Source organism: Phyllobates terribilis, unplaced genomic scaffold (assembly GCF_046119375.1).
Source record: "Phyllobates terribilis strain yellow unplaced genomic scaffold, ASM4611937v1 Scaffold_11__3_contigs__length_659146591, whole genome shotgun sequence".
Taxonomy (NCBI): Eukaryota; Metazoa; Chordata; class Amphibia; order Anura; family Dendrobatidae; genus Phyllobates; species Phyllobates terribilis.
This window is the reverse complement of record NW_027362771.1, coordinates 116,348,361-116,372,741: the sequence shown is the minus strand read 5'-3', so window position 1 is coordinate 116,372,741 and position 24,381 is coordinate 116,348,361. Positions and strand designations below refer to the sequence as shown.

The window sequence follows — 24,381 nt, the reverse complement described above, 5'->3', positions numbered from 1 at the left end:
AGCCAGCCAAGAGTCTTTCAATTCTTGTTTGAGGGATTTTCATCCATTGTTCCTTGGAAAATTCTTCAAGTTCTGTGAAATTCCTGGGTCGTCTTGCATGCCCTTCTATTTTGAGGTTCAGCCACAGATTTTCAATGATTTTCAGATCAGAGGACTGTGAGGGCCATTGTAAAACCTTCAGCTTGCGCCTTTTGAGGTAGTCTATTGTGGATTTTGACGTGTGTTTAGGATCATTATCCATCTATAGAAGCAATCCTCTTTTCAACTTCAGCTTTTTTACAGATGGTGTAATGTTTGCATCAAGAATTTGTTGAAATTTCATTGAATCCATTCTTCCCTCTACCTGTGAAATGCTCTCTGTTCCATTGGCTGCAACACAACCCCAAAGTGTTAGAACCTTGCTCTTAGGTTTTTTCCTTTGCTGGTCACATGACCTCGTTGGCCTATTTAATCCTGCTCCGCCCTTCTGGCTTTGCTGGACTCCATTGTATAACTACTTTCTAGCTAGCCTGTGCTCTGTATCTAACTCTGTTAGTTTGCTTGGTCTATGGACCTCTTTGTTCTATATATTTTGTTTGTTTGTCTGTCTGCTACTATTTCTGTTAGGAGGTGTCCCATTTTCCTCCCAGTCCTTAGTACTTGTAGGGATTCCTTCCCCACATCTATAGGTCTCCGTACAGACTAGCTTAGGACTTTAGCAGGTCTGATCGCAGGATCAGGTTCCCTGTTACATCGTAGGGATTCAGCTGAGTTCTATCGTAGGGACAGATCTCCTCTCTTTCCTTAGCTCTGGTAGCAGAACATAACAGTAAGTCCAGTCAAGCATATTCTCTAAGGAAAGATTTTTCTGTTCCATCATGGTGTCGGTTCAGGATTTGGCTCATCGCCTGCAGGGACTCTCTCTGGAGGTGGCCGAGCTCCGTCAGCACGTGAGTAACTGTCCTGGAGCACATTTCTTGGAGCCTAAGGTATGTTTGCCGGATTTATTTTTTGGTGAACACCGAGAATTTTTTTCATTTAAAAATGCTTGCTTATTGTATTTTCGTTTGAGACCCAAGTCCTCTGGGAATGAATCCCAGCGCATAGGGTTCATAATGTCACTTTTGCGCAAAGAGCCTCAGGAGTGGGCCTTTTCTTTGCAACCTAGTGATACATGCTTCAGATCAGTGGATAGTTTTTTTTCTGCTTTGGGACTATTATATGATGATCCTGACCGTGTCGCATCTGCTGAGACGGAGTTAAGACGTTTGAGACAGGGATCAGGTAATGTGGAAAAATATTGTACTCATTTCCGTCGTTGGTCTACTCAAACAGGGTGGAACGATTCTGCTCTGAAAAGTCTACTGCTAATTGCTTATCCTACACCTGAAGATTTGCAACAGGCTATGCAATTAGCTATACGGGTGGATAGGAGACTGCGTGCAAGGGTTAATGAGAGCAAATCCTCTGCTATGTCAGTTTCTGGTTATGAGAATGTGTGTACTAACAGTGGTGAATCGATGGAGATTGGATCGGTGGCACCTCGCTCTCAAGAAAAAGACCGTCGATTTTCTGAAGGCTTGTGTTTCTATTGCGGAAAATCTGGTCATTTGATTAAAGGCTGTGAGCTTCGTATGAAGAAAGAAAAAAAAATGGTCAGTCATGCCCGTATTGCCTGTTTAAATTCCAAGGGTGTATTTTTAGCTGCTTCCACGATTGCTCAGGAAAAATTAATGGAATTTCGGGTGTTTGTTGATTGTGGATCTACTCTGAATGTAATTGATGGGGGATTCTTGGAAAGACTCAATTTAAAACCCGAACCTTTATCATCCCCCATTGCTGTGGTTTCTGTGGATGGTTCCCCTTTGAAGAATATTACTCTCAAGGTCTGTGAATTTCCTCTCACTATTAATGGTGTTCACCATGAGAAATTGGATTTGGTAGTTTTGAATAACTTGCCTTCTCCAGTAATATTGGGATTGCCCTGGTTAAAATTTCACAATCCTGTACTGGATTGGTCTACCAATGAAATTAAATCCTGGAGCCATAAATGTTATGACAAGTGTTGTAATGGGCGTATTGCAGCTTTGGATAGGGGAGAATTGCCTGTTCCTATTCAGGATTTTTGGAGAGTTTTTTCTGAGAAGGAATCGCAGGTTTTGCCTCCCCATAGAGACTATGATTGTTCTATTGAATTTGTCCCTGGAGCGACTCTTCCTAAAAGTCGTTTATTTAACCTTACTATTCCTGAGAGGAAGGCTTTGGAGGAATACATACAGACAAGTTTGGCCGCCGGTCACATTAGGCCCTCTAAGTCTCCTGTGGCGGTTGGATTTTTTTTTGTAAAAAAAAAGGACGGCGGTTTACGTCCTTGTCTGGATTTTCGTGAGATTAACAAAATTACTGTACGCAATCCTTACCCACTGCCATTGATTCCTGATCTGTTTAACCAGTTAATGGGGGCCAAGTGGTTCTCTAAAATTGACCTTAAGGGGGCATACAATCTGTTGCGCATGAAGGAGGGTGACGAATGGAAGACTGCTTTTAACACTCCTGTGGGTCATTTTGAGAATCTGGTTATGCCTTTTGGTCTTACTAATGCTCCTGCATTTTTTCAGAATCTTATTAATGACATTCTTAGACCTTTGATCGGCAAAAATGTGGTTGTGTATTTGGATGACATTTTGATTTATTCGCCGGATCTGGAGTCTCATTGGCGGAGCGTACGTGAGGTATTACAATTGTTAATGGACAATTCGCTTTTTGCTAAGCTGGAGAAATGTGAGTTCGCTGTACAGAGAATTAGTTTTTTGGGTTACATTATCTCCAGCGAAGGTTTTGAGATGGACCCGGTTAAAGTTCAAGCTGTACAGGAATGGCCTAGGCCTATTGGTTTGAAATCGATACAGAGGTTTTTAGGTTTCGCCAATTATTACAGAAAATTCATAAAAAATTTTTCTAGTATTGTCAAACCTCTGACCGATCTCACCAGGAAAGGTGCTGATGCGGTTCAGTGGTCTTCTGAGGCCATTGAAGCTTTTGTGTATCTCAAGGAGAGGTTCACCTCTGCTCCCATCCTTATGCAGCCTGATGTGACTAAGCCGTTTTTGGTTGAGGTTGATGCTTCTTCGGTGGGGGTTGGCGCAGTATTGTCTCAGGATAACGGGGATGGATTACATCCCTGTGCCTTTTTTTCAAAAAAATTTTCGGAGACTGAACTGAATTACAATATTGGTAATCGGGAATTATTGGCTATTAAACTCGCATTTGAACACTGGCGCCACTTCTTGGAAGGTGCGGAATTTCCCGTTCAGGTTCTTACGGATCATAAAAATCTGATATATCTTGATGCTGCCAAGCGCCTGAATGCCCGTCAGGCTAGGTGGGCACTGTTTTTCTCGCGGTTTAATTTCTCCGTTACTTACATCCCTGGTACTAAGAATGTTAAGGCGGATGCCTTGTCTCGCAGTTTTTCTCCCATAGTCGGTGCTGAGAAAGAGGAGAACATTTTACAAGAAGGTGTTGTGATAGCTGCTTTGGACTCCGTTTTGGAAAATGAGATTCTTAAAGCACAGGAGAATGCCCCATCTAACACTCCTCATGGGAGGTTGTTTGTGCCTGGGACCTTTAGGAGAGATTTGTTTATTGAGTGTCACGAATCTCGGTTGGCAGGTCATCCCGGAATCTCTGAGACCAAGAGACTGGTGGGTCGCAGTTTTTGGTGGCCTGGATGGCAGAAGGAAGTCATTAAGTGGGTGTGTCAATGTACTATATGTGCTAGATCTAAGTCCTCACATACTCCTGCTGCGGGGTTGCTTTGTCCTTTGGAGGTTCCTAGTGCTCCTTGGACACATTTGGCTATGGACTTTATAACTGACCTTCCCCCCTCTGAGGGTTTTACTGTCATCTGGGTGGTCGTGGACCGTTTTAGCAAGATGTGTCACTTGGTTCCCTTCGTCAAACTGCCCTGCGCTAAAACTCTCGCTAAGGCCTTTGTCAAGGAAATTGTCAGACTTCATGGCGTTCCTACTGACATTGTTTCTGATAGGGGTCCTCAGTTCGTGGCTCGTTTTTGGCGTGCCTTTTGTGACAGGTTGGGAGTTCATCTGTCGTTCTCGTCCGGATATCATCCTGAATCTAATGGCCAGACAGAAAGGAAAAACCAGGATGTTGAGCAGTTCTTGCGTTGTTTTGTGGCAGACAATCAAGAGGGGTGGTCTGAGTTTCTGCCACTTGCTGAATTTGCTTTGAACAATCATACATCTTCTTCTGCTGGTTGTTCGCTTTTTTTTTGTTGTTCTGGGAGACATCCGTTGTTTGGGTCGTTCTCCAAGTTGGGATCTGCCGTGCCTGAGGAGGAGAATTTTTCCGGTGATTTGGAGAGAGTTTGGACGGATGTGCGTGGTAATCTTCAGGAGGCCAACAGAAAATCTAAAGACTACTTTGATAGGAAACGACAGGAGGTTTTGTTCGCTGTTGGTGACATGGTTTGGTTGTCCTCTAGGAATCTGCGGTTGAGGATTCCTTCTAAGAAATTGGGTCCCAAGTTTGTAGGGCCCTTTAAGGTGCTTCAGGTTGTCAACCAATCTGCTGTTAGGTTGGAGGTTCCTACCTCCTGGAGAATTAATCCGGTATTTCATGTCTCTCTGTTGAAAAAAGCTGTTGTGTCGGATGGTGACGCCTCTGCCTCTGTTCCTCCGGTGGTGGAGGACGGGGAATATGAAATTTCTCGCATCCTTAACTCTAGACGGTATAGAGGTAGTTTGCAGTATCTGGTGGCCTGGAAAGGTTTCGGACCCGAGGATAACTCTTGGGTGAGGTCAGATGATGTTTCCGCGTCCAGACTTATCAGAGCGTTTCACAGGAGATTTCCTGATAAGCCTGGTCCTAGGGGATCCGGAGGATCCTCTTAGAAGGGGGTGTGCTGTTAGAACCTTGCTCTTAGGTTTTTTCCTTTGCTGGTCACATGACCTCGTTGGCCTATTTAATCCTGCTCCGCCCTTCTGGCTTTGCTGGACTCCATTGTATAACTACTTTCTAGCTAGCCTGTGCTCTGTATCTAACTCTGTTAGTTTGCTTGGTCTACGGACCTCTTTGTTCTATATATTTTGTTTGTTTGTCTGTCTGCTACTATTTCTGTTAGGAGGTGTCCCATTTTCCTCCCAGTCCTTAGTACTTGTAGGGATTCCTTCCCCACATCTATAGGTCTCCGTACAGACTAGCTTAGGACTTTAGCAGGTCTGATCGCAGGATCAGGTTCCCTGTTACATCGTAGGGATTCAGCTGAGTTCTATCGTAGGGACAGATCTCCTCTCTTTCCTTAGCTCTGGTAGCAGAACATAACACAAAGCATGACTGATCCACCCCCATGCTTAATGGTTGGCTAGATGTTCTTTTCCTGAAATTCTGTGCTCTTTTTTCTCCACATAAAGCTTTTGATCATTGTGGCCAAGAGTTCTATTTTAACCTCATCAGTCCACATGACTTGTTTCCAAAATGCATCAGGATTGTTTAGATGTTCTTTTGCAAACTTCTGATGCTAAATTTTATGGTGAGGATGTAGGAGAAGTTTTTTCTGATGACTCTTCCGTGAAGGCCATATTCAGGGCCGGCTCTAGGTTTTTGTGGGCCCCGGGTGAAAGAGTCTCACATACCACGGTTCATGTTGCCCAGATACGGCAGAGAAATATAGGTATAGTAAAATGCCAAAGATTTCACTTACTACATTACATGAGTGATATCTATTGTAAATTCTACAATAGCTCAGAAACCGGCGAATCCTCGCAGCGCACAGTGCGTGCCTCGGGGGATTCAAAAGTTTTCATTTTAGACTCGACAGTATAGTTTTCCATATAGTATTATGGGCATCACATAGTCCTCCATACAGTATAATGAGCCCCATATTTTCTTCCACACAGTATAATGAGCCCCATATGATGATCCATACAGAATAATGGACCCCATATATTGCTCCATACAGAATAATGAGCCCCATGTATTGCTCCATACAGAATAAGGGACTCCAAATAATGATCTATACAGAGCAATGGACCCCATATAATGCTCTATACAGAATAATGGATCCCATATAATGCTGCATACAGAATAATGGACCCCATATAATACTCCATACAGAATAATGGACCGCATACAATGCTCCATACAGAATATTGGACCCCATACAATGCTCCATACTGAATAATGGACCCCATATAATGCTCCATACAGAATAATGGACCCCAAATAATGATCCATACAGAATAATGGACCCCAAATAATGATCCATACTGAATAATGGACCCCATATAATGCTCCATACAGAATATTGGACCCCATGTATTGCTCCATAAGAATAATGGGCTCCAGATAATGCTCCATACAAAATAATGGACCCCATATAATACTCCATACAGAATAATGGACTGCATATAATGCTCCATACAGAATAATGGACCCGATATAATGCGCTATACAGAATAATGGACCCCATATATTTCTCCATACAGAATAATGGGCCTTATATATTGCTCCATACAGAATAATGGACACCATATATTGCTCCATACAGAATGGACTCCATATAATGCTGCATACAGAATATTGGACTCCTTATAATGCTGCATACAGAATATTGGACCCCATATATTGCTCCATGCAGAATAATGGGCCCCCATATAATGGCAAATACGGAATATTGGACCCCATATATTAAAAAAAACCCATTAAATACCTCTCCTCTCTGGCGGCAGGTCAGGACTCCTCAGTGTCTTCTCGCACTCTGCACTGTCATCAGAGGGCGTACTGTACTGATGTCATCGCGCCCTCTGCCCTGACACATCACAGAGTCAGGAGATGCGGAAGACACAGGAGCTGCGAAGGATTGAGAAGAGATAAGTATGGCAAGTGCTGAGGCCCTGAGGAAGTGGGGGGGGGGCCCACACGTGGGCATTGGCACTGGGCTTTCCCGAGTCACCGGGCCCATAGCGTGCTGGGGTCCCTGACAGCGAGTGGGCCCCCCGCTTCCTAAGGGCTGACGCCTGCCCTGGCCATATTTGTGCTGGTGTCTCTGAACATTAGAACAATGTGCTACAACTCCAGAGTCTGCTAAATCTTTGTGAAGGTTTTTTGCAGTTAAGCATGGGTTATGATTTGCCTCTCTAGCAATCCTACGAGCAGCTCTTACTGAAATTTTGCTTGGTCTTCCAGACCTTAACTTGACCTCCACTGTTTCTGTTAACTGACATTTTTTAATTTCATTTCGAACTGAAGAAAGGGCAACTTGAAAACGCTTTGATATCTTTTTATAGCCTTCTCCTGCTTTGTAGGCCTCCACCATTTTCATTTTCAGAGTGCTAAGCAGCTGCTTAGAAGAACCCATGGCTGCTGTTTTTTGGCACAAGGTTAGAGGAGGCTGAGTTTTTATAAAGCTGAGAAACTTGCATAACCTGGCCTTTCCTATTGATCATAGTGAACAAGCCATAACCCTAACAGGCTAATTGAAACTTTGGTCAATGTTATCGGAGCGCACAAATCTCCAAGGGAGCCCAAACTTTTCCATCAGCCCATTTTCCTTTTTGTATTTTTTAAAATTTAAAAAATGAAAATAAATATATTTTCTCCTAAAATACAAAGGAAATGTGTCATCTTTAACTTTAGGCTTTTTAGAGATCATTTCATCTTCAACTTGCTTAACTGTCCACAATAACAGTAATTTTGACCAGGGGTGCCCAAACTTTTACATGGCACTGTATACCCATTTTAGAAGAAAATAACATAAATACTTATGTAAATGTATAAAATTCTTGTTCTGAATGTTGATTCAGTCTGTCAACACTGGGGGTCAGGCTGAAAGAATTAACTTTTAGGGTAGATGGTTTCATGCATTATGGCTTTACCTATACCCCTTCCATTTATACTCTCCCATCCCTTGGTTGATCTTGATGGTCATCTGTTTTTTTTCAGTTGTACTATTCAACTGTGTAATTGTCACTAGTGGTCGTGGTGAAAAAGAAAAGAACGTCAGTGCTAATACCTATAATAAGGCATATTGGGATTGGCAGCTGTTCCTTACCAGTACACTTGGTATATGCTGATTGGATGATTAAGGTGTCCACACTGTCCATGCAGGATACATTGACGACATTACATTCACAGCTGTAATTAGGGTGGGAGCTATTAACCCTTAAAGGGGTATTCCCATCTCCAAAATCCTATCCCAATATGTAGTAGGTGTAATAATAATAATATTATCAAATACTTCCAATTAGAAATGAAGTATAGTTATTAGGATTTGTTATGTCTCTTTCCTCATGTGCAGGCATTGCAGGACCTAGGGTATCGATGGTTATGGCCACTAGCAGCTAGCTAACCAAGTGTCACTATATCAATGGTCGTAACCATGGATACCTAAGGTCCTGCACTTGAGGAAAGATACATAGAGAATCAGAAAAACTATACTACATTTCTAATTGGAGGTATTTGCTAATATTATTATTATTACACCTCCTACATATTGGGATAGGATCTTGGAGATGGGAATACCCCTTTTAAGTTTTTTTTTTGTTTTATGCACATACAGTACAGACCAAAAGTTTGGACACACTTTCTCATTTAAAGATTTTTCTGTATTTTCATGACTATGAAAATTGTACATTCACACTGAAGGCATCAAAACTATGAATTAACACATGTGGAATTATATAGTTAACAAAAAAGTGTGAAACAACTGAAAATATATCTTATATTCTAGGTTCTTCAAAGTAGCCACCTTTTGCTTTGATGACTGCTTTGCACACTCTTGGCATTCTCTTGATGAGCTTCAAGAGGTAGTCACCAGAAATGGTTTTCACTTCACAGGTGTGCCTCGTCAGGTTTAATAAGTGGTATTTCTTGACTTATAAATGGGGTTGGAACCATCAGTTGTGTTGTGCAGAAGTCAGGTGGATACACAGCTGATAGTTCTACTGAATAGACTGTTAGAATTTGTATTATGGCAAGAAAAAAGCAGCTAAGTAAAGAAAAACGAGTGGCCATCATTACTTTAAGAAATGAAGGTCAGTCAGTGCGAAAAATTGGGAAAACCTTGAAAGTGTCCCCAAGTGCAGTTGCAAAAACCATCAAGCGCTACAAAGAAACTGGCTCACATGAGGACCGCCCCAGGAAAGGAAGACCAAGAGTCACCTCTGCTTCTGAGGATAAGTTTATCCGAGTCACCAGCCTCAGAAATCGCAGGTTAACAGCAGCTCAGATTAGAGACCAGATCAATGCCACACAGAGTTGTAGCAGCAGACACATCTCTTCAACAACTGTTAAGAGGAGACTTTGTGCAGCAGGCCTTCATGGTAAAATAGCTGCTAGGAAACCACTGCTAAGGACAGGCAACAAGCAGAAGAGACTTGTTTGGGCTAAAGAGCACAAGGAATGGACATTAGACCAGTGGAATTCTGTGCTTTGGTCTGATGAGTCCAAATTTGAGATCTTTGGTTCCAATCACCGTGTCTTTGTGCGACGCAGAAAAGGTGAACGGATGGACTCTACATGCCTGGTTCCCACCGTGAAGCATGGAGGAGGAGGTGTGATGGTGTGGGGGTGCTTTGCTGGTGACACTGTTGGGGATTTATTCAAAATTGAAGACATATTGAACCAGCATGGCTACCACAGCATCTTGCAGCGGCATGCTATTCCATCCGGTTTGCGTTTAGTTTGACCATCATTTATTTTTCAACAGGACATTGACCCCAAACACACCTCCAGGCTGTGTAAGGGCTATTTGACCAAGGAGGAGAGTGATGGGGTGCTACGCCAGATGACCTGGCCTCCACAGTCACCAGACCTGAACCCAATCGAGATGGTTTGGGGTGAGCTGGACCGCAGAGTGAAGGCAAAAGGGCCAACAAGTGCTAAGCATCTCTGGGAACTCCTTCAAGATTGTTGTAAGACCATTTCCGGTGACTACCTCTTGAAGCTCATCAAGAGAATGCCAAGAGTGTGCAAAGCAGTCATCAAAGCAAAAGGTGGCTACTTTGAAGAACCTAGAATTTATAAGACATATTTTCAGTTGTTTCACACTTTTTTGATAAGTATATAATTCCACATGTGCTAATTCATAGTTTTGATGCCTTCAGTGTGAATGTACAATTTTCATAATCATGAAAATACAGAAAAATCTTTAAATGAGAAGGTGTGTCCAAACTTTTGGTCTGTACTGTACATATTAGAAAACTGTGATAATATGACGCTTACAACTTCCACAGATTTGTTGTTCTACTTTTTTGTCAAATCTAACTTACTCTTTTCTGGTCCACTCCATGAAGATACATCACTACTTTACTGTGCAGATTTGCCATGTCATCTTCTGTGAGAGCTGTAATGGGAGCATATTGGTTGTCACCGGAAAGCCCCTATAAAACAGATATTTCACCAGATTTCACAATACATACTGCATACAGTATTATATAGATATTTTAGACCTGGTAAGACTGGCATTCTCAGAGAGGCTATGTAATCATTTGTAAATGTTTCAGCTCAATCTCCGTCCGTGATTGACAGTTCCTTATTGCTGCTGAGACATCACACTGCTCAGTACAAGCTGCAGAGTGAAAACAGAGTGGTCATCACCAAGCCTGACCGGGAGAGCTTGCTTTGAGCTGACGGATTGTTACAGTTATGAAATATAATAATTTTACACTTCTTATATTACAGTTCAGCTGAAGATTGGAATTGTTGGTCTTTTCATTAATCAGGAAGCAGAGTTTACTAGTTCTGATAAGGTTTTCCATACCGTAGGTTCTTTATCTAACAGTGAGATAATGGTTCTTATTATATTATGTATTTAAGGTCATGAACACAACCTTGCTCAAGCCTACCACCAAGCTCACGCTGAAAGGCTTTGTAAAGATTTTGTGGCCTCACAGGGGTTGAACAAGCTCTTCGCAGTAATGGATATATTTGTTTGTGGAAACCTGAGGAAGGAGCAGTCAGACAACCCAAGGGCTGAGTATCCTAATGCAGCATCTTCAAGGTATAATCTTTGAAAAAAAAACCTTCATCTTAGGCCACGTTCACACGTTCAGTATTTATTCAGTTCTTTACCTCAGTATGTGTAAGCCACAACCAGGAATGGGTGATAAATACAGAAGTGGTGATGTGTTTCTATTATACGTCTCCTCTGATTGTTCCTCACATACTGATATAAAATACTGACCAAATACTGAACATGTGAACGTGGACTTCCTGATTTTTCTCCTGTCTATATATGTTTTCTATCCATATGAATCCTAAGTGATGGGAAACCATTGCATGTATCTAGTGGGTGGCTGCCTATGACCTTTTGTTGGTTCCTCTGTATCTAAAACTCCCTATAGACCCAAACAGTACAGTAGAAAGGTTTCAATAACAAAACTTTTTGATTTCAGTTAAGTGATGGATTGGCAATGTGTTTCTCACCTCTGCACTGCAAATACTCTGTTCTAGAATGGCAATTAGTTAGTTCCCTAGTGAGCTCACTAGTGGTGGTCCAGTGACAACAATTCATCACCTATCAACAGGATAGGTGGTATATTACTGATTCGTGGGGGTATGTCCACTGGGACCCCCTCTAATTGGCAGAGTGGAGATTTTTTTTATCCCCGTTACAAAATGGAGCACCAGGTTGGATGTCCAATCACCCCACCATTTTCTATGGGACTTCCGGAAAAAGCTGAACACTGTGCTCGGCAGCCTGGTAGGTAGTGAATGGAGCAGCATTCCAGCTTCCGCACCATTCTAATGGTGATAAGAGTGTCCCGTTCTACCAATCAGTGCGGGTCCCTGCAGGTAAGTGATAAATTGTTTTCACCAGACAAACACTTTAAATTGTCTTAGTTTGTAATATGAACCCAAGTTAGCATTTAAATCCTGTTTAGTTAGCTTAATGAAGCAGTGGCTAAAGGGAGAAAATAAAATTATATTTTCCCTGCAGCCGCTCGCTTCCAATCATCAGTGAGCGATTACAGTCACCAATCACTAAACAGTGAGCACACTGTAACCACTCCTCAGCACTTTGATTGAAAGCCTGCTTTGCACCCACAAGCTGCACACATATGCTGCAGAGCAGGCTGTCAATAAGTGTGCTGGGGAGTGATTACAGTGATCACGCTATGTAGTGAGCTCACCACTGCAGTGTACTTCTCCACTGCTGCTCCAGCACTGCATCTCTGCTGCATTTGTTGACAAGCTGCAGCAGTGACACCACGACTACAGCGTTTGATCACTTCAGCCAATAACTGGGTTCAGCGGTAGTGCCGATGCAGTGGCATCAGACCACTGAGCCCAGTAATTGACTGCTGTGGTCACATGCTGTAGTCGTGGTGTCACTGCTGCAGCCTGTCAACAGAGCCCAGGGGCTGCGGTGAATTCTACAGTTTTGGTAAATTATGACTTTTTATGTTTCAGTAAAATCAAACATCTGGAAAAGATTTATTGGCATTGTTCAGAGCGCTGAAGATTGCAAACATTTTATGTGTTGATTTTGTAGATTTACATTTCTTTATAATTGTATATCACAACAAATAAAATTCTAATCTCTGCTCCGGCTATGCTTCCTTACCCACAGCTTGGAGATGGAGAAGTCCATTCTGCTCTTACATGGAGTGAGAGGCAGTGGAAAGTCCACTGCAGTTGCAAAATGGCTCCACTCATTTAAAGGATACCACCCCAATGGCTCAGTAATCTCCTATTTTGTTGGAAGTAGTGGCCGTAGTGATGACATCATGTGCTTCTTGCGACATTGCATCATTTTCCTTCAGTGTGATTACTTTGGTAACTAATATTATTATTGGTTGGAATTTAGTCATTGAATTCTTGATATACATTAGGCTTTACATAATTTTAATTTACTGTGAAGTATAACCTATTGATCCTGTATTCCAGAAGATCCCACTTTTCTCTGGAACCTTTGCTTGTCACATATTGTCAACAATCTGTTATACTATTCTAAAGCGCATTCACATCATATAGTGGGTGCCTCCCTATGTACCAGGGTGGAGAGATACTTAAATTAGTTGCTATCACTGTGAAGGACTGAAGTCAACAATGTATTAAATGTTCATCCTTTCATCGGCACGACCATACGGAGCTTCCCCTCACACATAACTGTTTAGTTTGGGTTAAAGGGAATCTGTCAGTAGGTGTTTGCTGTGTAATCTGAGGACAGCACGAGGTAGGGGTTAAAACGCTGAACTCAACGATGTGTCACATGTCCGGCTGTGTGCTGTTGTTTGCTTAGACTGAAGAATTAATCTCCTTCTGTGATAAGCAGCTCACTGTCTATTGACATTGAATATACAGAGCCTGGTGTGGGTGGAGGGAAGCTTTCCAGCTCTGCTGCATTGCTAAATCTAAAAACTCTGATTTTGTCAAAACGGCAGCACCCAGCAATCCAAGTGATACATCGTTGGATCCAGGGTCTATTTGTCTGTTTGCTTACCTTAGGCTACTCTCAGGTGAGGTAGCAAAAACCCGCTGACAGATTCTCTTTAAGGCCCCGATAAACATTAGATAAAAGTAGTCCTAACCCACCAATTTCTGCCGGATCGGTCGACCGTGAAAGTGAATGGGGGCTCCTGACTCACCTGGATGTTGGGAGAGAAGGATCTGGCTGCTGAATTTTAACGGTCTGGGAGCAGCTCTCTCATAAAGAAAACAGGAACTAGCCAAGCATTCCTGTTCATTGGAGAGTTGGGATAGATAGCTGTCAGACAATCGGTCCACCGGCAGCTATCTAATGTGGAGGGCCAGCTTTAGAGAAGCCAGTGCTGTAGTTTTCAGTAGATGACCAGAGTGGCTTTATCCTAAAAAGTGTTTTTCTAGATAAAGTATCCCCTTTAAGGTAGGGTAAATGGTTTAGACCATCCTTTGTGTAATTTGCATTCCAGATCCCTATATCCAAAACATCTCTGCCACATATTTCCACTTCCCACTGCTAAATCAATACCAACCAGCAATTCTGATGATGTTTCCTATTCTGATTTGCATCCCTGTGCGCCTCTGTCCTCCTGGCCTTGTTACATATGAAGAGGAATGAAGGAGTTAACACTTTAAGTTTTTCAAGGTAAATTAACAAGAATATGTCTTGATTCTGGGACCCTTTCTTCTCAGATATCCAGACGGATGATGTGTATTCCAGTGAGAACATTAATGACCTGTGGGACTTTGCGCTACTTGTGGAGACTTTCCTGGCAGCTGTTGCACTTAAACCTTGTGTCCTTGTTCTAGATGGAGTGGATGAGTTATCGGGAATTCATGGTATAAATGCGCAGCAGGTATAGATCTTTTTATCTTTACCTAAGTGAGATAGATATATTATGCCGATATATGCTGCATTCAGAATTTTGCACACTTCTGAGCTCACATGTCCCAGATTCACTACTTGTGCAGTTTCTGTATGGAGCATGTTATGGTATTCTCTGGATAGGGTAGGCTTTACAGTAGATGCTATAGAGAAATCTGATGTAAAATTCTAACTCACAAAATAGTGATCCACTGAGCTTTGCATTAAAGGGAACCTGTTTAAGGAGCCAGGTATGTGATAGCCCCAAAGATTAACCGATATCATAAGCAAGAGGATAAAATATAACTTTTATTTACTAATAATAGATAAAAAAAACTCATATGGCTACAAGCCAACACTAACAAGGTGCACTGTGCAATAACAGATGAGAGCCAGTATAATGGATTGACCTAACCAGCTATTCCACCCTAATAAAGATAGGACCCACAAACAAGGAGGTGAACAAGGCAGTGTGGCAACCCAGTGACTGTAAGAGCAAGCTAGAATAGAGAATAAAAGGACCCAAACATAATGATGTCCTACAACACGCCTTATATAATTGGCTGTAAATGTCTCTGTCTCTATATCCAGCAGAGGCTTTCACTAGGCTCTAGTCATATATAACACTGCCCAATAGTGTGCTCAATACACAAAACACAACCTATCTCCATTCCACGTTGTGTTTTATTGACTTAGACGTAGGACCCTTCATTATGCTGAGATCCTATAATATGCTAATTAGTTTAGAAAAAAAAATGGTCATCCATTCAACAATATTGCCTGCATAGCAATCATGGGAATTTTACTGTAGTACCTGGCATATCCTAGTATAAATGTATCAAGACCAGTGGCTATGTTATATATACAGCACAAATCCCAACAGTCTGCGGTATGTAGTTTGGTGATCAATCACATAATAACATAGCCCACAATATAATGACTAGCAGTGTGTGTCCACAACCTTAGTCAAGTCAATAGTAGTATGTATACTCATATGTGATACGGTATGCTACCCAAAGTTTACCCACCAATAATGTCACAGACTTAAGCAGCCTAAAAGGTTATAGAGATGGAACAGTCTCATCCATCATCCAGGAGGTGGTGCACATTAGTACACTCGCTGCACCTACTATTCAGACGGCATGATCGTGGATGTTAACACTCTTCGACACTTTCCCTCGTTCACCAATTTATTAACAAAAAAATTCACGAGCCGATCCAATGTAGTCCACTGATGTTGAAAGAGCACTCCTTGATTCCTATCACCACCCATCTCCAATTTCAGCAGCCTGTCACTTATGTATTAATGTGCAGCAGTTTTTGAGAACTTACATTTAATTTCTGCACAGTGCTGCCAATGCCTTAATAACATTATAGACACTCTATCAGCACAGAATAACTTAAAACTAAGTACAGGCCACGCACCTTTGGAGTGGCCAAACATTTAAAGTGCACCTTCCCACCTACTTGTTTTTCACAAGAGGAGGAGAGCGGCAGCGGTGGAGGAACGGGCCACAGAAGGCAGGAGCCAGCTGCTGCAGCTAAGACTGTGCCTGCTGTTAAAAAAAAATAATATTCACTGATCCCCACACCCATAGTCCCTCCCACCTCTATGCACTGAAGCTGGTGCCAAGAGGTGGGAGGGACTATGGGCGTGTGAAGCAGTGAATATTAATTTTATTTAATAGCGGGCACACTGTTAGCCGCAGCTGCCAGCTCCTGCAGCGGCTGGGAGATCACGTGTGCCTGCTATTAAAGATAATGAATATTCACTGCTCCACAAGCCCATAGTCCCTCCCATCTCTATGCACTGAAGCCGGGGCAGAGAGGTGGGCGGGACTATGGGAGTGGAGAGCAGTGAATATTCATTCTCTTTAAAGCGGGCACATGTGATCGCCCTGCCGCTGCAGGAGCCGGCAGCTGCATCTATAGTCCTGGGCGTGGGGAGCAGTGATTATTCCGGCAGCTGACCTCAGCGTGTGAGGGTGCATGGCAGTGACGTCATGCGTTGCTTTCACCCTGAAATCATCTGTTGACATCAGAACAGGACGCAGCGCTGCGAGGGAGCAGAGGGAAGGTGAGTATTTTTTTTTTTTTTTAATGTGTGCACCAGGATGAGGATGGGATAGAGGCCATGTATACCAGAATGGGGATGGGATTGGGGGGCCCATGTATACCAGGATTAGGGGGGCTATGTATACCAGGATTGGGGGGGGCATGTATACCAGGGTGGGGACATATATCTACCAAGATGGGGGATATTAGTACAGAATTGGGGGACTTTACCCCTATAACAGTGTCAGCAGCAGATTCCCCCCATAACAGTGGATCATGACCACATTGTTTGCTTCAATTTTTTTCTATTTTCCTCCTCTAAAATCCAGGTGCATCTTATGGTCCGGTGTGTCTTATAGTCCGAATAATACGGTATTTGTCTAAAATTTCCTGCAGAGAAATTAACATAACCCCTCGCCTAATACAATGATTTCTATCAGGTTGGAATACAAAGGTACTAAGGTTAGTATAGATTGCATTCTATTCTGACACCATTTTATTTCAATCCTAGGCAAAAGGTTTTGAATGGCTACCAGCCACATTACCCCAACATTGCAAAATCATCATGACAACCAGGAATTCCCATCTATCATACAAATGCCTAATGTCACGTTCATATGTCCAGATAGAAGAGTTGGAAATTACGTCCGATAGAGATGAACGTTTGGGCATATTTCATAAGCACTTAGCAATGCCAAGCAGAAAAGTGCCACCTTGTTTGATGGAGAGCTTTGAAAACAAGAAAAGAAAAATCAGTCCTCTTCAGCTTGCAGCTCTGGCCGGCGAGCTCCGTACCTGCCCAGATGTGGCCTACTGCATCGATAGTCCCCTAGAAGTACTGTCCACAGAACAGCTCTGGTCATTGCTCATAAAGCATTGGGTTAAGCACTACAGCTGGCCTTGCGAAGGGAAAAAGAAGAGTAAAACTCTCAAGGCAGCTTTTGGCAGTGATATTCATAATTCAGGTAAATTGGTGAATATAAAACAGAAAGCCAAGCTACTGAAATATTTGGTTCCTGCACCAGTGTATATAAAGCTATGTGCAGACAGAAGGTAACTCCACTAGAAGGTCATGCCTAGTAGAATTTGGCAAAATTCATTAGTCTATTAAGACCTATATCGAATAGCCACCATGACCTGTAGTGAATAGCCACCCTTGGCCACGCCATTTCTTTTTCCTTTTAATTAAATGGGTCCATAATTCTGTGCAGATATATTTGTAAATCTTTATAGGGCTAGAGCTCCATTTTTGTGTACAGAACTCACAGATATAATTCTCTTTGGCTACAGCCACCCCTAGGGGGAGATTACTGAATGCATTAAAGGTAATAATGCGGATCTGTCACCAGATTTCACAATACAAACTGCAAAAATTAGTAAATAGATCTCTTCGACCTGATACGGAGACTGTATCTACTTTGAAAATCTATGTCAAAATAGTTGACAATCCTGCTGCTGAGATCTCGCACTGCTCAGTACAAGCTGCAGCTGGCAGGTAGGCTCCGTGAGCAGAGAATAAATAAACTTGGACTCATGAGCTATTTCATACTATAGATGGACTATAAAAAAAACTAAACTATAACAGTTTATATCAACCCCCTCTTTCCCAAACAAACTATAAATAGATAAATAAAAAATTAACATATTTAGTAATGTTGCATGTGTAATTTCCTGAACTAGTAAAATATAAAAGTATTTATTCCACATGATGAATGCCAAAAGATTAGAAGAATTGAAACACCAGAATTACTGTTTTTTGGTTGCCACAATTCCCTCCCAAAGTGCAATAGGAAGTGATCAAAATATTGTATGTATGTCAAAACATAATCAATTAAAACATTAGCTCAGCGCGCAAAAAAACAACCCTCATACCAGTCCGTCAACAAAAAAATTAAAAGGTTATTGGTCCCAGAAATTGTTGTAAATAATTTTTTTTAACCACTAATATACATGTGTGTGTGTACGTATATATATATATATATATATATATATATATATATATATATATATATATATATATATATATATATATATACAGTGCCTACAAGTAGTATTCAACCCCCTGCAGATTTAGCTGGTTTGATAAGATGCAAATAAGTTAGAGCCTTCAAACTGCAAACGAGAGAAGGTTTTATGAACAGAAGCATAAATCTTACAAACCAAAAAGTTATGTTGATCAGTTGAATTTTATTAATTTTTAAACATTAAAGTGTGGGTCAATTATTATTCAACCCATATGTTTAATATTTTGTGGAATAACCCTTGTTTGCAATTACAACTAATAATCGTCTTTTATAAGACCTGATCAGGCCGGCACAGGTCTGTGGAGTTATCTTGGCCCACTCCTCCATGCAGATCTTCTCCAAGTTATCTAGGTTCTTTGGGTGTCTCATGTGGACTTTATTCTTGAGCTCCTTCCACAAGTTTTCAATTGGGTTAAGGTCAGGAGACTGACTAGGCCACTCCAACACCTTGACTTTTTCCCTCTTGAACCAGGCCTTGGTTTTCTTGGCTGTGTGCTTTGGGTCGTTGTCTTGTTGGAAGATGAAATTACGACCCATCTTAAGATCCTTGATGGAGGAGCGGAGGTTCTTGGCCAAAATCTCCAGGTAGGCCGTGCTATCCATCTTCCCATGGATGCGGACCAGATGGCCAGGCCCCTTGGCAGAGAAACAGCCCCACAGCATGATGCTGCCACCACCATGCTTGACTGTAGGGATGGTATTCTTGGGGTCGTATGCAGTGCCATCCAGTCTCCAAACGTCACGTGTGTGGTTGGCACCAAAGATCTCGATCTTGGTCTCATCAGACCATAGAACCTTGAACCAGTCTGTCTCAGAGTCCTCCAAGTGATCATGAGCAAACTGTAGACGAGCCTTGACATGACGCTTTGAAAGTAAAGGTACCTTACGGGCTCGTCTGGAACGGAGACCATTGCGGTGGAGTACGTTACTTATGGTATTGACTGAAACCAATGTCCCCACTGCCATGAGATCTTCCCGGAGCTCCTTCCTTGTTGTCCTTGGGTTAGCCTTGACTCTTCGGACAAGCCTGGCCTCGGCACGGGAGGACACTTTCAAAGGCTGTCCAGGCCGTGGAAGGCTAACAGTAGTTCCATAAGCCTTCCACTTACGGATGATGCTCCCAACAGTGGAGACAGGTAGGCCCAACTCCTTGGAAAGGGTTTTGTACCCCTTGCCAGCCTTGTGACCCTCCACGATCTTGTCTCTGATGGCCTTGGAATGCTCCTTTGTCATTCCCATGTTGACCATGTCTGAGTGCTGTTCACAAGTTTGGGGAGGGTCTTAAATAGTCAGAAAAGGCTGGCAAAAGAGATCTTTAATCCACACATGTGAAGCTCATTATTCTTGGTGCCTGAACTACTTCTTAATACTTTAGGGGGACCAAACAGAATTCTTGTGGTTTGAGGGGTTGAATAATAAATGACACTCTGAATTAACTTTTAACGTTTTAAAAAACAAAAACAAAAATAAAATTTGCTGCTGTGCATTTCCCACTTCCAGGCTGATCTACAGTACAAATGTCACAATGCCAAGTTAATTCCGCATGTGTCAACCAGCTAAAACTGCAGGGGGTTGAATACTACTTGTAGGCACTGTATATATATGTGTATGTGTATATGTGTATTTTTCCCATTTTTTCAGAATATTATATGGCAAATTAAATGTTGTCATTCAAAATTACAATTACTCCAGCAAAGAAAAAAAAAACTAGTTGAAAGATAAAATAATTATGTGTCTTGGAAGGTAAAAATAAAAGCCCAAATATAAAAAAAAATTCCCGGTTGTTAAAGGGTTACTAATGTATACAGTTTGTGTTGTGAAGGCTCAGTTTCAGTAGACCGCAGCTGTGATCGTAGTATCCTCTTAGATTTTTATTAGTAATTTAGTAGTTTAGGAAAAGGCCAAGTTAATGGTTCTTTTATGCAGGATATGATTTTATGCTGTTAATATATATTTCTTCTTTTCTTTACATTTTTTGCATGGGATTAAAATGTTTACTTACTTTGAGGTGACATTGTATTTGTGCCCCGGTTTATAGGGTGGGTGGTAGATGTCTTGAGCTTACTTACCACCTCACGCTGTGGTTTGCATGAAGATGACATTCTTCATTTGCTGAAAAAAATGGGATACAAAAACCAGTATGAAGTGACTCCTCTACACTGGGCGGCCTTCCGACTGGCAACTGCAAAATGGATTTGTGAAAAACCAGATGGGTTGTTGCAAATTCACCACCAATCATTCCACGATGCTATTGTCTATGTAATATTCGGTAAGTAAGATCTCTTTATTCAATATCCATCTATACAAACAGCTTGCAAGCATGCAGATTTCCTAAGAAACCCTCCATCTCCGTGGTGGCCAGTGTCCTTGGCAATGAGCAGTAAACTATAGAATTAAAAATAGGATTTTTACTAAGAGGTACATTTTAATAAGATAAGACACCCCCTTTATACATCTTGCTTCTATAAGAAGCAAGACCATGATGCTAGTCTAGTTGGACTTGTCAGGAGAAACCAAAGCCAGACATGACAAAACTATGAGGACAGTATGAACCTTATAATTGTGGATATGCCAGCTTCTCCAGCAGTTGTCATAGCATTGCCTCTGCAGGCAGAAAAAAGTCTGGCCAATTTTACACAAGTTTCTGCACCTTCATATTATGAATACTAGTCCCAGCCTGACTGTTCCACCGACTCCCATTGGTGATCATTCTTCCATCAGTACCGGTGATCTGCCTTGTGTGTCTTACCCAGTCCTTTTACATGCAGGTGCAACTATGCCAGGTGGTGAAAGTCTGGATTCTACTTTTCAGACCACTGGGAGTCGTAAAAGAAAACATTTTCATCACCTTCTTCTCAAGTATTTTCAGCAGATGGAACTTTCTCGACAGGTGTATGAAGAAGTGCCATGGCACCTGAAGATGACTGGCATGCTCCATGATTTGTATAGTTATCTATTAAACCAATGGTAAATAATCCATCATATTCTGTATAATATTGACTACTGTCATTGGTAGAAAACTGTTATTAACACAGCCGCCATGTAGTGATGGACACAATGAAACAAATGTTTTGTAGACTATCTTAAAGGGAACCTTACATCAGCATATCGGCTATTAATCTAACCCCATGCTCCTGTGGGCAATTGAATGATAGTAACAATGGTGTTTCAAGGTAAGCTGTACGATCAGTAATTGTACAATTCTTATAAATTAAAAATTTGCCACCTAGTGTGAAAAACTTTTACACTGAGATATCTGGGGGTATAGCATCCTGGCTGTGTCACCAAGTCATCCTTGGAAACACTCCGTTCTCTTTTGATTGATCGCTTCATGGTATGTCGATGTCAGAGCAGATATCTTTGAAATCCTGCAGATGCTCATTTTTAAAAAAAAAAATGAAATTTTTATTGAAATACATTTTTTTATTTTTACAGGAAAATAAAATTAGCCATTTTACATTTTTCACTATCATTTATAGGTTGTCATCCATTCTTATACTATCGTAATACTTTAACTTTCAGTTAAACATTTTCAAGTATATAAAGAGTAAAAGCTTACAAACAAACACATAGACTAAGACAAAAGGAAAGGGGGGGAAATTATATGGAATGTTATGACCTATTTATATCCATCTCATAGAGGTCATATATTTAACATGGCCCAAAAGGAATCCCAAGGAGACCAAATAAGGTTAAATCTCTCTACAGTATTGTCAAAATAGCCCAATGTGTTTTTATGATGAAAAGAAGCTTCTTTCTAATTACCTCCCGCTGCTGTTTCTGCCTGTGAGCGGCGCTATCATTGGCCGTTCACAGGCATCACGTCACCCCCGCCCGGCTGCAGCCGGCTCTGACATCCGCTGATGTCACATCATGATTCCCATGCAGCCAGGGGTCTCTCTCTTCTGCGTTCCACGGTGGTTGCTGGGTTGTGGGTGGGGTTACCCCCGCTTCACAGGAGGGCGACTAAGGTAATAAAGGGAATGGAGGGACTAGAATACCCAGAGAGGTTGTCAAAATTAGGCCTATTTACGTTGGAAAAGAGAAGGCTTAGGGGAGACCTCATAAACATGTATAAATACATCAGGGGGCAGTACAGAGATCTCTCCCATGACCTGTTTATACCAAGGATGGTGACAAAGACGAGGGGGCACACTATGCGTCTGGAGGAAAGGAGGTTCCTGCACCAGCATAGAAGGGGATTCTTTACGGTCAGAGCCGTGAGACTCTGGAACTCTCTGGGAGAGGAAGTGGTGATGTCCAACTCACTTAATGAGTTCAAGAGAGGCCTGGACGCCTTTCTTGAGAACAATAAAATTACATCTTATGCTTAGTGATAGTTAATTAATCCAGGGATTTAATCTGACTGCCAGATTGGAGTCGGGAAGTGAATTTTTCCTTAATGATGTAAATTGGCCTACACCGCATGTTTTTTTTTTTTTGCCTTCCCCTGGATCAACGCTGCGGAATAGCTGCAGTGCACAAGAAATAGGCTAAACTGGATGAACGCTTGTCTTTTTTCGGCCTTATAAACTATGTCACACCCAGCATGCACCGTGCGTTCTCCCTCTCCCCATTCATTGGGAAAGCGCGCAGTGGATGCTGGGTGTGACGTGCTGGGTAACTTTGCCCACAACCCAGCAGCCACAGTCGCAAAAAATATGAAAAATAGAACCTCTAGACGGGAAGCAACACCTCAAAGGAAAGGAATAGATAGGTCCATTTTATGTAAAAATTCAGGCTTTTGGTACCAGAGATGAAGAATTTTGCACTGATTTTCTTTGTATGAAATAAAAGATGCAGTCTTAGCTGCTCTGGTCCAAACAGTTCTCCAATCTACCACGGTTAGTGTATTACCCAGGTATTCCTCCCATTTGAGCATATAAGAGTGTCTAGTTAAGGAATCTGTCTGGAGTCTATAGAATATTGTAAATACTAGATATTAAACCTCTTCTTGTTGAACTATTCTTGCACAGTCTAGCGAAGGAGGTAGGAATGGAGGTCTGCAGATCATGGAATAATTATGAGAATCTTAATATATTGGAATAACGAAAGAGAATGGAGAGGACTTTCAGGGAAATTTGAATGGAAAAGGAAAGAAAAGCGGAATTCTTTGATGCCAGAATTAATTTTTTAAAGCAGACCCTCCATATATTTCTGGTATGCATCATTGGACCTAATAGGTCTATTGAAGGAGGATTATAAGCCCCATTCCAGATCAGGGAGTTGGGGTGAGCAGGGGCTACTGCACATGCTCTTTTAGGGTTCAGACTCAGAACGCCTCTGTCATGCGAAGCCAAAGTGTATACACCTCAGCCTCACCAAGCTTACTGTACACAACCTCTCCCGCGTGCCAGTCCAGAGACCACCACTTCTGCTGGTGCAGGGGAGAGATCATGCGCATAGGTTTGCTGAGGTGTATACACCTCGGCTCACTGCGCATGACAGAGGCGTTCTTAGCCTGGACCCTAAAAGTGCATGAGCAGGAATTCAAAGACAACTGGCCTGACATCACCATACCCTGGAGTGATCAATCAAAAGAGAATAGATGTGTTTCCAAGGATGACTCTGTGACTCGGCCTGGATGCTGTAGCACACCAATGGCTCAGGGTAACGTTTTTTCACACAAGGAGTCAAATTTTAATTTACAAACTTGGCACAATGACTGATCGTACAGCTTAGCTAGAAACACCATTGTTATTATATGAGCATGGGGTCATATTAATAGCTGATTTGCTGATTTCAAGTTCCCTTTAAAGGGTCTGTCAGCATTAAATGGCTGTTCAAACCAACTACAGGCACCTGGTGCCTCCTTGGCATGGCTGATCAGTTCACTGCATCTGCCCATCTACTTGTTTTCCGTCTATCTCTGCCCCCTCTTCCTTATCTGATAACTTTGGCTTTTCAGGAGTCAGAGGAACATGGAGTCTGATGGAAAAAAAGTAGGTGGGAAAGTACACTGACACTGAACTGCTCGGCCATGCCAAGAGTACGCTGAGCATGTCTGCTTTGTTT

General features: G+C 42.0%; 1 protein-coding gene across 1 annotated transcript in view; it reads left to right on the top strand.

Annotated features, from left to right (window-relative positions):
- LOC141165705 (tetratricopeptide repeat protein 41-like) overlaps window positions 1-24,381 on the top strand; it is an 81,449-nt gene that overhangs the window by 6,140 nt on the left and 50,928 nt on the right. Inside the window, exons 3-8 of the mRNA XM_073651534.1 lie at window positions 10,816-10,999; window positions 12,572-12,777; window positions 14,116-14,279; window positions 16,854-17,307; window positions 20,405-20,635; window positions 21,135-21,333. Coding sequence (XP_073507635.1) covers window positions 10,816-10,999; window positions 12,572-12,777; window positions 14,116-14,279; window positions 16,854-17,307; window positions 20,405-20,635; window positions 21,135-21,333 — 1,438 coding nt within the window. The remainder of the gene's footprint in view (window positions 1-10,815; window positions 11,000-12,571; window positions 12,778-14,115; window positions 14,280-16,853; window positions 17,308-20,404; window positions 20,636-21,134; window positions 21,334-24,381) is intronic.